Consider the following 13,811-nt stretch of genomic DNA (forward strand, 5'->3'; position numbering starts at 1 on the left):
TCCTCTGAGAACTTAACCAATCAGGTTATTTATGGTTTCAGGAGGCTCCTCCCCCCAAAGATGACCAGGATATATGTACAGGTGCATCTCAATAAATTAAAATATCATAGAAAAGTTTATTTATGTCAGTAATTCAATTAAAAATGGTGAAATAACACATTATATAGATCCATTACACACAGAATGAAACATTCCATGGCTTCATTTATTTAATTTCTTCTAATTATAATGATTATGGCTTACATTTAATGAAGACCTAAAATTCAGTGTCTCAAATAAAATTTGAATATTGAAAAAGACCAATTTTAAAAAGTATGTTTAATATGGAAATGTTGGCCTCTGAAAAGTATGTAATCTTGACTCAATACTTGGTTGGGGCTGTTTGACTTGAACTACTGGAAATTAATTTTTCCATCATATTCTAATGTATTGAGATGCACCTGTACGTCTACACGTGTCAGGTGGGTTCAGCTCCTGCCACGCCCCTTTAGGAGACCAGCAGCAGGTCGTTGATTCCAATGGGAGAAATGAAAGGAAGCTCAGATTATGACCGAGTCTTTTGTCCCAAAGTCACCAAAGGAAATGTTGGAACCATTTTTCACAGGACACATGTCTTCTGAACATTCTGACAGAAAAATTTAATTTTTCTGACAGACAAATCAGGAGAAAATTAACTTTGATCAAGACCTGTCTCTGTCTGTTCGTCACGCTGAATGTACACTGTTAAACCCAATGTTGCTTGTTTGTTATTATAACTAATTTGCCCTTTTCAGTGCAGCAAAGATTTGTGCAAAAAGTCATTTTAACCTAAAAAAATTAGTCTAATTGCAAGATTAATTTGAGTTAACTTCATTGTCTTTGTGGTCTTGACATAAAATTATTTCGCAGCATGGACAGTCAAATATTTAAGTTGAAGCAACAAGTTGGGTTTTACAGTGTAGCTTTCAATCGTTGCATAAGTTTCAAAAATCTGATTTTATATAGTTTTTTGTGTTGGAGAGAGAAATAATGATCAGGTCATGTCGGTGATGTCGTGCTGATGGTGAACAGTTTTCAGTTTATATACAAACTGAGTAAAAAGGAGGCAAAAACTGACAAAATAGACCTAAACTACAGAGGATATATAGTAGGGGTGGGAGAAAACCGATACAGTATAGTATCACGATTTTGTGTGTCAATATTATATCGATTCATGGATGCCAAGTATCCATATTTAGCAGTCAGTATTTGTTTGTTTCTGGAGGCCGTAGTGGGCTCACTGTTCTGAATCTCCTGGAGATCCTGGTATCATAAACTACAAGATGTAATGAATCTATAAGCTCCATGTGTCAGGATATCGTGTGGGGAAATTGGGGAAATAACGCTGCAAAGTTCCGCTAAAGTTTTGGGGTTTCTACCAGGGGGTTTTTAAGATTTCTTTTTAAAAAAATTTTTACATTAAAACTAAAGTTTTACTGTAAGAAAAATATTTAATCTGCCTTCAGAAAAAAAGTAGAATTACCAGAAAAAAAGTCTAAATTACCAGAAAAAAAGTGGAAATTGTGCTTCAGGATATGGTATGGGGAAGTTGTGGAAATAACGCTGCAGAGTTTGTCTTTTTTTCTGTTTGATTCAGAAACATTTTTAGCAGTGAAGCTTGTTGTTTGTGAAAGTTTGATAAAATGCTGCAGTTGTTGTCGTCCATACATGTTTGATATCAGTTCAGTTCAGTTTGACTGAATACTTACTATTACTTACTATTGTGGACAAATAAAAAGACTGAAGTGAGATGAATATACTGAGAATTTTTGTTGATTGGACAAAACAATTCTTGATTTAATTTAATTTGTGGACACAAAATGCAGTTAAACAATTAAATCTCAATATATTGTATCAATATATCACACAATGATTAAAATCACAATAATATCGTATTGTGACTCAAGTATCAGGATAAAACTGGATCTGATGATTCACTCCTCTAAGAAATAAATAGGAATTGTTAAAATATGAAGTTTTTGTCAAGGATCTGATAATGTTTGAGGAAACGCTGCTATTTATTCTGCACCGTTTTGAAGTCAAACATTTAAACAGGTTCTATAACTGGAGATGACCTCATCATTATTAGTCTCTAGCACTAGATATTGTGATTATAGTTCAGATATGAGGACGTGTTGAATCTGTGAGTCGCTCCTCTCTCACGTTTCTGTGTCGGGTTTTACAGCATCTCTTCCTCTAAGATATGTCTTTCAAAATAAAAGCCCAGTTTAAACATCAAGGACAGAGACTTCAGGCAATCGGTGCTAATCAGGAGTTAGCATGCTGGGTTCACTGCAGTTATAATAATGATAATGATAATAAAGCTTGCTTATGCTAACAGCTGATCGAACACTAACATCTACAGACAAACAGAAAATTTACTGAAGCTGAAGATGAAATATATAAAAAACTAATATGGTTATAAAATATACTCTTACATCATACAGTGATTCTAGATTGTCACAAACCAAAGTTACACAATATCTTTGGCTAAACACGACTAACAAGTTAGTATCAAACTCTATATTCTCTTTCTCTCTCTCTCACACACACACACACACACACACACACACACACACGGTTAGAAAAGAAACCCTCGTTCATGTGACGAGTCGACTCGTTGACCAGAAACTGTCCTCAGGATTTTGTTTCCTTTCAGTCTCGACAGAATATGAAAATAAATGAACATTTTCTTATTTTTAACAAAATTGCATTGCAACAGTTTCTTTATGTGACATTATTAACACGTTATCAGCTCAGACAGCGACATTTAACCCTGATTACTCCCTCAGAGTGGTTTCATAGCGTGATGTGACGAGATGACGAGTGAGAAATAAAATCGACCTGAATCTAATCAAAACATCTGACAGGAGGAGAAACTTCTCATTGACTCGTTTAGAGACAAAAATGTTTCTTAGTTAGGTTGAAACTCAACAGTGAAATGTTCTGAACTGGAAACACGTTAAAGGAATAGTTCAACATTTAGTGAAATATTCTTATTTTCTTCTTCACTGAGACTTTTATGAGACGATTTAATCTGCTCTGACGATGGACACCAAGCTTCAGGTTATGATGTTACTGACCGAGTCTGAAATCGATTGGATTAAATCTGTAGGAGGAGTTTGTTATAGTATGTGGCGTGAAAATGTCGAAAAATGTCAAAAACGCAGTTTTTGATCCAAGGTGGCCGACTTCCTGTTCCTTTTTGGGTATGTCTTCTTGAGACTTTTTGGTGCATCTTCCTGTGATACATGTATGTACCAGATTTTGTGTCTCTTTGACAAACCTGTTTTTGGGGCCCAATTCTAGGGGGCGCTAGTAGGTCATTTTGCCACGCCAATTTCTGAAACCAATGAAATGTGTAAAGTTTCAACAGGATTGAATTTGGTTCCAAGTTCGATGAGTTTTGGAATATGATAAAGCCCTCAAAATTGCAATTCATTTGCCGTTATGATAATAAACCGACCAATTTCAATAGGGTCCTCGCACTGTTAGTGCTCTTGCCCTAATAGAATAAAACATTTGTTAAATAAATGGTTATAAAAATAAAACATATAGGATAAAATAGTGGCGGCCCGCGAGTCCTGGAGAATGTAGATTTCCCAGACAAACAGGAGAAATCTGGACAGATATTATCTTAGTTTAGTAGTTTATATAGTAACTGGACATTTAGTCCAGAGAGATTTAAATGTGTCAGTTCACTTCAACAGATTCTCCAAGATTCAAATGTTTAAGGTGTTTTTATTCTAATATCCCTTCATCATTTTGTAAATTTTGTCCCTGGCAGATACCTCGGATTATAATAATGAACAAAAACTAATAAAGACTAAATTGTAACAAAGCTATAATAAGTCGACACATTTTATTCTGTCTGTTGGTTTAAAGCTGCGTCCTGTCTTCATGCTAAGCTAAGCTAACGTCTCGTCTCTCGCTGTAGCTTCACATTTAACATCCAGAACATTAAAGTCAATCTTCTCATCAAAGTCTGAGCAAGAAAACAGATGAGCCTCTTTCTAAATCTGTCAGAGTATTCCTTTAGAACTGACATATAGTGATGTATGATAAACAAACGTATGAATGAGTGAACGTGGACGCAGCTGCACTCAGACTCTGCAAGTATTTACACTGTGAGTCTGAGAGATTAAAGCAGTGAGACAACAGAGACTCAGAGGATCTTCAGGCTGTTTGATCAGGAAGCTGCAGACATCCTGGAGCAGAATCTTCCCATGGTCTCACAGAGTCCATCTCCACGTTTTATGGCACCAAGACAAAAACAAAGGCAGTAAAACCACAGAAGGAGATGGAGACACTTTCCCACAAGGCAACACAAGCGACTGTGATATTCAGATGAGTCTCAGGCGTCTGGAGTGTGAAGAGACGAGCGTCCATCCACAGAGCTCCGCAGAGTCCTTCTACTGCAGAAACCTGCAGGAACAGCGTGCAACTGGTGGATAGAGTGAAGGATTAAACTGCTTAGGATTCAGTTTTCAGCAGGTAGGGTCAGATCACTGTTCACTCCTGATGATTTCAACCTTTTTCTGCTGTGCAGCTTGTTGAAGAGACACTTTCAGATCTAAACGTCTCATCAGACAGCAGAGTGAACTCCAGATTCACTAAGAATGTGTCCAAGTCCAAGTTAATTACATTTCAATACGATTTTTCATCATTTGCTCACGTCTGTGTGCAGACCAGTGACCTGTAAAGGACCTAAAGGACCTGGACCTGAGCGTCCTCAGGCAGCTGCAGGAGGACGGAGTGTCCTCAGACGGTGGTGACGGACAGCAGCGGGCTGGGACACAGTTGGCTGTCGCTCTCCACCCTTGTCCCATGTGTCAGCAGCTCTTCCACGGTGGTCCAGTCATCAAGCAGCTTGCTGTTCCTGAGCCGGTTCTGCTTCCTGTGGCTGAGCTCCAGTACCGTCTGAGAGGACAGCGCCCCCTGCAGCCCGCCGGCCAGTTCCTCGCCGACCCCCCTCCTCTCGCGGTGTTGTCGTGACAACGCCAGGTGGCGCCTCCTCTCGGTGCGGCTACAGTAGCGCCCCGCCCACCGCCCGTCCTCCCCCTCCTCCTCGCCGTCCCGCTCGCCCTCGCCTCGCACCTCCTCATCCGTGGTGACCTCGCTGCGCTCCCTGGCCAACCGGTACGCTCGTGCCCTGAGCAGCTGGTTCCTGACCGACTTCTGGTTGGACAGTCTGGAGCGAGGCGAGGGCGGGGAGTGGGGTTTGTGCTGCGGGGCGCCCAGCGTGCTGTAGAAGGATGCCGAGGAACCTTTGGGGACGTTGGGCCGATTCCCGAGAGTCTGAATGCCGCGCCAGTCCGAGGCCCCGCTGGAGCCGGAGCCGGGGCTCTTGGAGAGCGAGTCGTCCTCACGGCTGCGGCTGCCGGCCTGGCTGCTCCTCAGCGCGTTCTGCTGATTGGTCAGGCTGGTTCTGTCGATGCTGAGGTGGCTGCTGGGGGGGCAGTGGCTGGGGTAGCTGGCCCGGCTCCGGGGCCCTAGCGTGCTGCTTGTGCCTCCCTGCTGGCCGCTCTGCAGGCTGGTCCTCAGAGCGTCGGGGTCAGCTGTGTTGGGGTGGCTGGCCCTGCGGCGCCGCTGGCCTTCACTCAGGTCTGTGATGGTTTGACTCCGCCCTGGAGCCTCCATCATCCCGCCTCCGCCCTGCTGCTGTTCCAACCACAGCGCCCTGCGCTGGCACGGCTCGGTACGACAACCTGCAGACACAGAGAACATGAATCTGCATTTAGCCTTTAAACAAGGAGCTCTTGCTGCAGTCAGAGCCAACAGGACCTGCTGCTTCTGTGTTAAACCTTCTCACAGCTCTGGAGATGTCACAGTACCAGTGAAATACCACAGTTCTCTATTCAGTACCACAGTAAAAAAATAAAAATAGTAAAATCCAACGTACGCCCATTCACCTGAACATTAAAAACAGCGGCGTTGGTTGTTTGTCGTTGCAGTGCAGCTTTGATTTCTGCTGCTGGACTTCAATTGTAATTTGAACTTTGAGTGCAAGTAGAAGTTTACATTTACTGACAGTAACAAACCAATAGTCCAGAAACATGTATTTAGAGTGCCAATGCTTTATTTGTGATGACAGACAAAACAAACTGATCAGAAAGAGACGAGGCGGTTTCCTACCAGCTCATTATATCACGGCAGCCTTCAGGAACGTATTTAAGGATAAGGATCCCCGTGGAACACTGACAGCAAGTGTTAACGTAAAGCATGACATGAAGTGAAACTTTTGAATAAATCTGGAAGCTTCTCTCTGAGTTGGAAGTATTTCCTCCTTTGGTCCTAAAAGTACAGTGGTACTTATTGAAGTTAGTAGTGGTGTTTACCTGTAGACTGGAGGACCTGCAGGTCAAACCTTCAGCGCTGCAGGAAAACCAGGAGTGTCACATTTTAAGAGTTTTGGCGTTGACTTGGTACCGAAGTATCATGTTTCCTGACAATAAATTCTTCGTTCACACAGCTTCTGCTCAGTGAAGTAGAAACACAGATTGTGCGTCTTATGCTAGGCTTACACCAAACGATTTTCACAGTCCCAGACTAAAAACTAAAGTCTTTAGTAAATCTAGGAGTTTTACTGGAGTCACAGCGCTCCCGTCATCTCCATCGTTAAGTTTAAGGTAGTAATCTGCACTGTTTCATATCAGTCTTTTCCTAGTCTTGGGTTTGGATCATATAAAACGTGTTTGATATTATCTGAAGTCGCAGTGACGTAACACAATCAACAAACAATAGATGAGCGGGGGAAAGGTCCCCGGTTCCAGACCGACTAGTAAAACCACTTCCACAGGAAAAAGTAACATCACAATAATGTTAGTAAGCTCAGTCCTAAATACAAATATAGTGATGTCATATATTTAGATTTTGGGGGTGCTCTTTCTTAGTAAAGAGAACGGTAAGGAGACCCAGTTAAATTGTATAAATAAATGTATACATAAATAAGTAATAAATAATTGATGGTTAATGTATAATTAACTAAATGAAAGTTGATAGAGCTGATAAATATAATTATTAAATTAAACAAATTATAATTGTATATCATGAATTCATTTCTAAATATTCCTTTCCTTTATTCTTCCTTATATCTATTTTTACTGTAAAATAGTCAACTTTTCATGTCAGAAAAACAGAAACCCTTTTCAGCTTTGTGAGGGGGCATTTTGTGGCATCTTCTCTTCTTTTTTTTTTTTCCCCACACAAACCACTGCACACACTAGAGCAGCTGGAGCCAAAAGCTGCTTCTCCTCCATTTTGAAAGTTTTTACTAAGAGCATGATGGGGAAAAAATTGCATGGTAGGTAGAAAATGCTAAAAGAATCTAGTTGTAATCTTGTAAATAGTGACCCTGCAAGATTCACAGTCTGTCTAAAATCTCAGTCTTAGACTAAAAACTCTAAACTCTTGTCTTTAGATGTGAGCAGGAGTGAGCTGATAGTTTTCCGGGAATCTTTTCCAAATCTTTCAAAGTCTTCTGATGTATAGGTAGCATTAGTCCGGCTCATTCAGGTGAAGTCTCCTGTCGGTAGTCTAGACTCAACAGTTGGCATCTCCCTCATAGTAAAGGTATACTTTCAACTGAAACCACTTCTAGAAACTGTTGCTGTTTTATACAGCAGCTGGCGACTAAAGCTTCAGGAAGAACACGTTGATAACTGGATGAATCATTCGTATACTCAGATGAGAAACTTGTAATTCTGTTTATAGAGAGGCAGGTTAACCCTTGTAATGTCCTGATAAAATAAAATAACCCCGTCTGGCTTGACTGTTATTCAAAGCATATTGTATAAATGATCAATCAGTTGTGTGTTACACCTTCAGTCTTACTTCAGTCCAACCCAATCTTTCCCTTCGTTTTAGAATTTAGGGCCAATCGACCTTGTTTACATGAGAGTACAGCCTGTTTGTGAGTTAACCCTCATGCAGGGCTGGCCCAAGGCATAAGCGAACTAAGCGACTGCTTAGGGCCCCGTGGCCACTAGGGGGCCCCCAAGAGCAATTAACAAAAATTATGTACATATTTTGTTTAATGTTTTTGCATGCATGAGTGACACCTTCTATATGATCAAAGATATACTATTGTACAAAAATACAATTTTATGTCAACAACGCCAAGATAAAGGAATGTTTTCACGTTTTTCAAAAATAATAAACCAGATGATACTTTTACAGTAAAAATAATGCTTTACCATTTGGATTGTTGTGTAAATCAACCCCAAGTCACTCTATAGTTGAATGTGATACATTAGATTAAAAAACACATGTGACACCCTGGACACCATTCATTCATTGGTATCATTTGTATCGTTATTGCATTGGTATTATTTATGTAATTAACTGGGACACCCCCTTAAATGTGTGAAGACATATCAGGCTGACAATAGCCTAATGTAAACAACACTGCCAGAGCCGCAATGAGTTTGTAGTAGGTGTGTGAATGATCAACAATGAATATTATTGGTAGAAATTTAGGGCCCCATGGAGGCTTGGGCCAGCTCTGCCCTCATGTTAAATAATGTGAGGACTGGAGTGAAGGTGATGTCCATTTCGTCATCTGACCTGAGTTTCCCTCTTTGATGGTTGTTGCACTAAAAACTTCGTCCTGTTTAAAGGACACAGCGGCCGTGAGCCTCAGCCTGATGATGAAGTTTATTATGAAGTTTATTGTGATGGACTGTAAGTGTGTTGATTACTAAAACTGTAATATCACTGAACAGCTCACATTTACACCACTTGGCTTTTCTTGGCTCAGATGAGGTGCAGAGACTGTAGGCGGAACTGAAACATCTACAAGAAGAAGAAGAAGAGTAAAGCCTCGTAGCTGTTAGATATTTAAACATCAGACTGCCTGAAGGAACATTAGTGAACAGTTCTGTTGCTGGTTGATGTGACACCTGCAGAAACAATCAGCTTTCAGCTCAGAGCTTCTTTTTTCTTTGGTCAGACTCACTATGATCAGCAGTGGTTCCATGTTTACAGTTGAACGGGATCATATATAACATTAAAAGACTCACACCTAGATAATTACATCTTTTTTGTCATTTTGTGTCTTTTTTTTTTTTTTTTGGTATTTATAATGTCTTTTTTGGTCGTTTTTGTCTGTTTTTGTCGGCTGTTGCTAGTTGATGTGTTGTGCCTGCAGAAACAATCAGCTTTCAGCTCAGAGCTTCTCTTTAATCAGGTCAGACTCACTATTATCAGCAGTTGTTCCATGTTTACAGTTGAACGGTAACTAATATAACATTATGAAGACTCTGGCTGATAGGACGATATATATGGCCCTAGAAGAATATCACCATATTTCAGGGTATTTTTGCAAGAACAATATTCTTGATGATATTACAAAATACTGAAAAATATAGAAAATATGAGATAAATAAAATGTATTGTATTCATCAAGACAATTTCCTGTTAATAGTTCAAATAATGGTCCTATTTAGAAGAAAATAGAAGATAAAGAATTGTATGATTTGGGGCGGGGCTACCTTTGATTGACAGGTCACTAACAAGCCGAGCCGTCATCAGGAGAGAAGCAGAACAATGCATATCCACGGCAACGTCCCAATAAAGTTATATATAACGTTATATAGATATAAAATAAGACGTTTACCGATTTGGTCTAATAACTTTGACCCTTTAACAATGTATTTTCACTTAATGACAGTTTATTTGAACATTTTGCTCAGGAAAAATGTCTTGTTCTTTTGCTAGCCAAAACTAACATCCCAGTTAATGCTCCAGTTAATGCTAACATGAATTAGCAGCAGCTTCTCTCAGTCAGGTTGAGGTGTAGAGAGGCGTGTAGTCAGTAATCAGATCCCTCTCGCTCCTCCACAGTCCAAATATGGTCTGCTATGCCACTTATCGGAAAAAATATGGCCACACAAGACGCCGACAAGTGTAACGCTGAACTTGATGCTTCCAACGGGCCACAAACCAGTGGGTGATGTCACAGTGACTACGTCCATTATTTATATACAGTCTATGGTTCAGCGTTACACTTGTCGCCATCTTGTGTCGCCATCTTTTTTTGCAGCCAAACTAAGCACCCCCTGCTGGTGTTTTCAGTAGAATGCAGCTAAAGGCACTTCCTGGTTTGCCTCCTTGCTCAGACCCAGAGGTTGCCGCCTGGATTATGTGGAGCGAGCAAACATACGGTTTTCAAAATAAAACGTCTTTACTTTACTGTGAAATACCTTTGCTCCATAATTTCTGACAAAGGTTTGTACAAAAGGCTGAATTTCTCAAAAGTGATACAGTAAATATGCTTGATACTGAGAGGTTGTTCCTGAGATCACATGTACAAACCTTTCTCAGAAATTATGGATCAAAGGGATTTTACAGTAAAGTAAATATAGAGCATAATGCCTTTTTTCAATGCAAAAGAAGGAACTTTGAGCCTGAATTTTTCTCAAATGATGTAATGCAAAATTAGTATGCAAGCATCAAGCCTTTTCATAAGAATATATTAGCATTTTAGATTAATAGCTTCTAGACTATGTGGCCTAATGTCTGAAAATCAGCTTCGGATCACTTTGGCATGTCTGTTTTTACTGCCTTCAATAACCAATGTTTTATTATGAAAAAAGTCCAAAAAGTTTGCTCGCACCGTATTATGGATTACCTGCATTTACCATACATTCATATGGTAAATGCATATATACATAAAGCACTTGAAAGACGAATGTCTGCTCACTTGACCGCAGTAAAATTGTGGTGATGTAAATCTGATTGGTCTTGCTGACTGTTCTGACGTCAGCCTGTGGCGTCGGGAGGCCGGTGGGTGGAGTTTCACTCACCGACAGACGGGGAGGGTGGCGAGCGGTGGCGGGGCAGCGTGGGGCTCCTCTCGGCTCGGTGGAAGTGGACGGTGGTGGTGGTGCTGTTGCCCACGGTGCAGCGAGACGCCTGCGGGGCTCCAGAGTGAGTCATGGGCGTTGTCTCGGGGATGGACTCCAGATCCCAGCGTCCTCTCTGCTCGCGGGGGGAGTGGCCTGAGCGCAGGTGGTGCGGCTGGCGGTGGGCGTGGCTGTGGATCTTGTGCAGCCGGCGGTGCTCCCCGGTGCTGACGCTGTGGAAGCCCGAGTCGCTGGGCTCAGACGAGATCAGGGACTCTGAGGAGGAGGAGGAGCCCTGGGAGGAGGGGGTGTGGCCCGGCAGCGAGGACATGGCATCCGTCTCGGCCTCAGAGAACGGCACCCGGTGGTGAGGACTGTCGGGGCCACAGCCCAGCCCGCTGTCCAGCTCGCTGAGGGGAAGGTACCCCAGGACACGATCCGACCGCCACGAAGGCCGATAGTCAGACTGGAGAGAGAATAAAGTTTTCATTTATTAGCTCCAATTCATTTAAGTGGAATTCAAGTTACAAAAGCACAAATGATGCACCAAATCACACAGTCGCACATGTGAAATTTTCCAGGAAACAACAGAGAGCAAACAAAGTGACATATTCCTGTCTCCGCCCCTGAAGCATCATGAGTCTGTCAGACTCTCCTCTGGGGTTTTAGATCATGTAGGGCTGGGTGATATGCCAAAAAAAAAGATCATGATATACTTTTTCATATCGTCCAATCTCGATTATTATCAGGAGTTTTAATATTGTTTTTAAATTTCCAGTTTTAAAGCATCTGTACTGAAAACTAAAGAAACTAGATACTATTTCAATAATTTATTTACATATAAAGTAAATAACAAAGCAAATTAAATTAGATGAACATAGAAAAACAAAAACAGTTTTTACTCAATGGTACAACATATGTAGAAAAATATAAAATAACACAGTGAACTACTTTACAGTCCTGGGTGTTTCTGCAGGTGTGCCAGACTGGTTATGCTCACATTTTCATGCTTTCCGTATAATCACTTGGGTGGTACTTCTTCAAATGACAGATTTGTTGTTGTTAGAAAGCCCACGCTGTTAATGTTTTGTTAACTTGGTTATTGATGTGAGTTCCATTCAGCAATAACTTGTTTCTCTGTAAGTTTTCATGTCCCACGCTCTTGAACGGACCTTAGCCATTCCAACGCTATTGAATGCACCATACCTGTGTGTGAAGTGCCATGCTGTGAATGTTAGTTTTCTCTTGATACAGCGGCTGATAGATTGTAATTTCCTTCTTTCTTTCCCAACATTCACCCGTTCCTCCCTGGTTTATTGCTCCATGTCATGGATGACATCCATTTCTCTGCCCTCAGCTCCATGTTTAGCTCCACGTTAGCACGTGAAGACATTTAATGTCCTGACAGATACTGTAGTCTCATAAACTGTAACTGTAATCTCATTACAGCCGCCTTTTGGTTTACTTTATTTGTAGCTTTTTTTGTTCTTTTGTGGTCATTTTGTGTCTTATTGGTCATTTTACGTCTTTTTTGGTCATTTTGTGTCTTTTTTTATTGTAAGTTTGTGTCTTGTTTTTCATTTTATGTCTTGTTTTCTCATTTTGTGTATATTTTTGTCTTTTGTGCCGTTTTTGGTCATTTTGTGTATTTGTGGTAATTTTATGTTTTTTTTGGTCTTTTTACATATCTTATTGGTCATTTTACACCTTTTTTTGTCATTTTGTGTCTTGTTTGGTATCTGTAACATCATACTGTCTCTTGTTAGCAGACGCCTTTTTAAGGACAGGTAAAAACATCTCTTTCTCTCGAACATCTCTTTCAACACATTCAGAGTCCTAACAGACCCCGGGGAGCTAACATGCTAACAGAACTACTGAAGTAACAACAGAGACAGTATCAGAGAGAAAGAGATACAAAAAGAGTCTTAAATAGTCTACCTGTCTGTGAAAATGACCTGGCTCCATCTCGTCTGTGTTGTAGCAGCCAATCAGACAGCTCTCTGAGTTGGGCTGGTAGGGCAGCATCTCCCGACCCTGGAAAAGGAAACAGACCAGAATAAAAGAGTCTGAACTGGTGACTCCTGTAGCGTGTAACAGTAACCTGAGGCACCTGGTAGTCCAGTCTGTCCAGGTGGTCCAGGCTGTAGGACACGCTGGGCAGGTAGCCGCCCCCCACCGGCTGCTCATTGGCTGGTCGGGGCAGGTAGCCGTTGGGTGAATACACATCAGGTGACATCATCATGTGACTGTTGGCGGAGTACAGGTCAGGTGACACGGTCATGTGACCATAGTAAGGCCTGAGAAGAGAAACGTGTGATGTCACAGTGAATGTACTTATATATGATTATCTGGTGCAGTGACTTCTCAGTATGTGACTCTGCAACATAACAAGTAACTTTTAAAAGTAATGTGACTCAACACTGGTGGTGGCATTGAAGCAGAACTATTTAGCGTTTTAAACTAAATTAGAGAGTTTAGAAAAATCATTGTGGTGGTAAAATCACCTCTGTGGCCCCCTGCTGTCTCCTGGTGGAAAACCAGCCTGCAAAATCTGTACTTGCGTCCCAGGATTGGAGGATTGGAAATCTCGCGAGAAGCGAGAATGAGCGAGAAAATGAAACAATTTACGCAATTCTACGCACACACCCCTCAAGCACCCGTTAGCCCACGCCAGCTAGCTCTCGAGCCTCCAAAAAGACCTACGAAACGGTGTTCGGAGGAGGAGATTAGGGATTGGAAGAAAGCAAGAGTGAACCTCGTAAGTACCTCTTCATTTCTGCTTATTTCTTATAGTCGTCTTTGTAAATGTGTTCAGTCATCACCATCGTCGGTCAGTGGCTGCTATCAGCTAGCTCCATAGCTAACGTTTGTTCTCAGCAGCAGCTGATTGATCGACTATTGCTTTGTGTTGTTGCTCTCTGTGTCTGCAGACAGCTGAGCTGATGTGCT

General features: G+C 41.3%; 1 protein-coding gene across 1 annotated transcript; it reads right to left on the reverse strand.

The window, feature by feature from the left end:
* Positions 1–4,779: 4,779 nt before the first annotated feature.
* Positions 4,780–13,483, reverse strand: LOC131971222 (serine/arginine repetitive matrix protein 1-like). The gene is made up of 4 exons (XM_059332551.1): positions 12,973–13,483; positions 12,801–12,896; positions 10,824–11,328; positions 4,780–5,726 (listed from the first exon to the last, which is right to left on the reverse strand). The coding sequence occupies exons 1-4, from the start codon at positions 13,141–13,143 to the stop codon at positions 4,780–4,782; spliced, it is 1,719 nt and encodes a 572-aa protein (XP_059188534.1). The 5' UTR covers positions 13,144–13,483.
* Positions 13,484–13,811: the final 328 nt, after the last annotated feature.

This window comes from Centropristis striata, chromosome 5 (assembly GCF_030273125.1).
Source record: "Centropristis striata isolate RG_2023a ecotype Rhode Island chromosome 5, C.striata_1.0, whole genome shotgun sequence".
NCBI lineage: Eukaryota > Metazoa > Chordata > Actinopteri > Perciformes > Serranidae > Centropristis > Centropristis striata.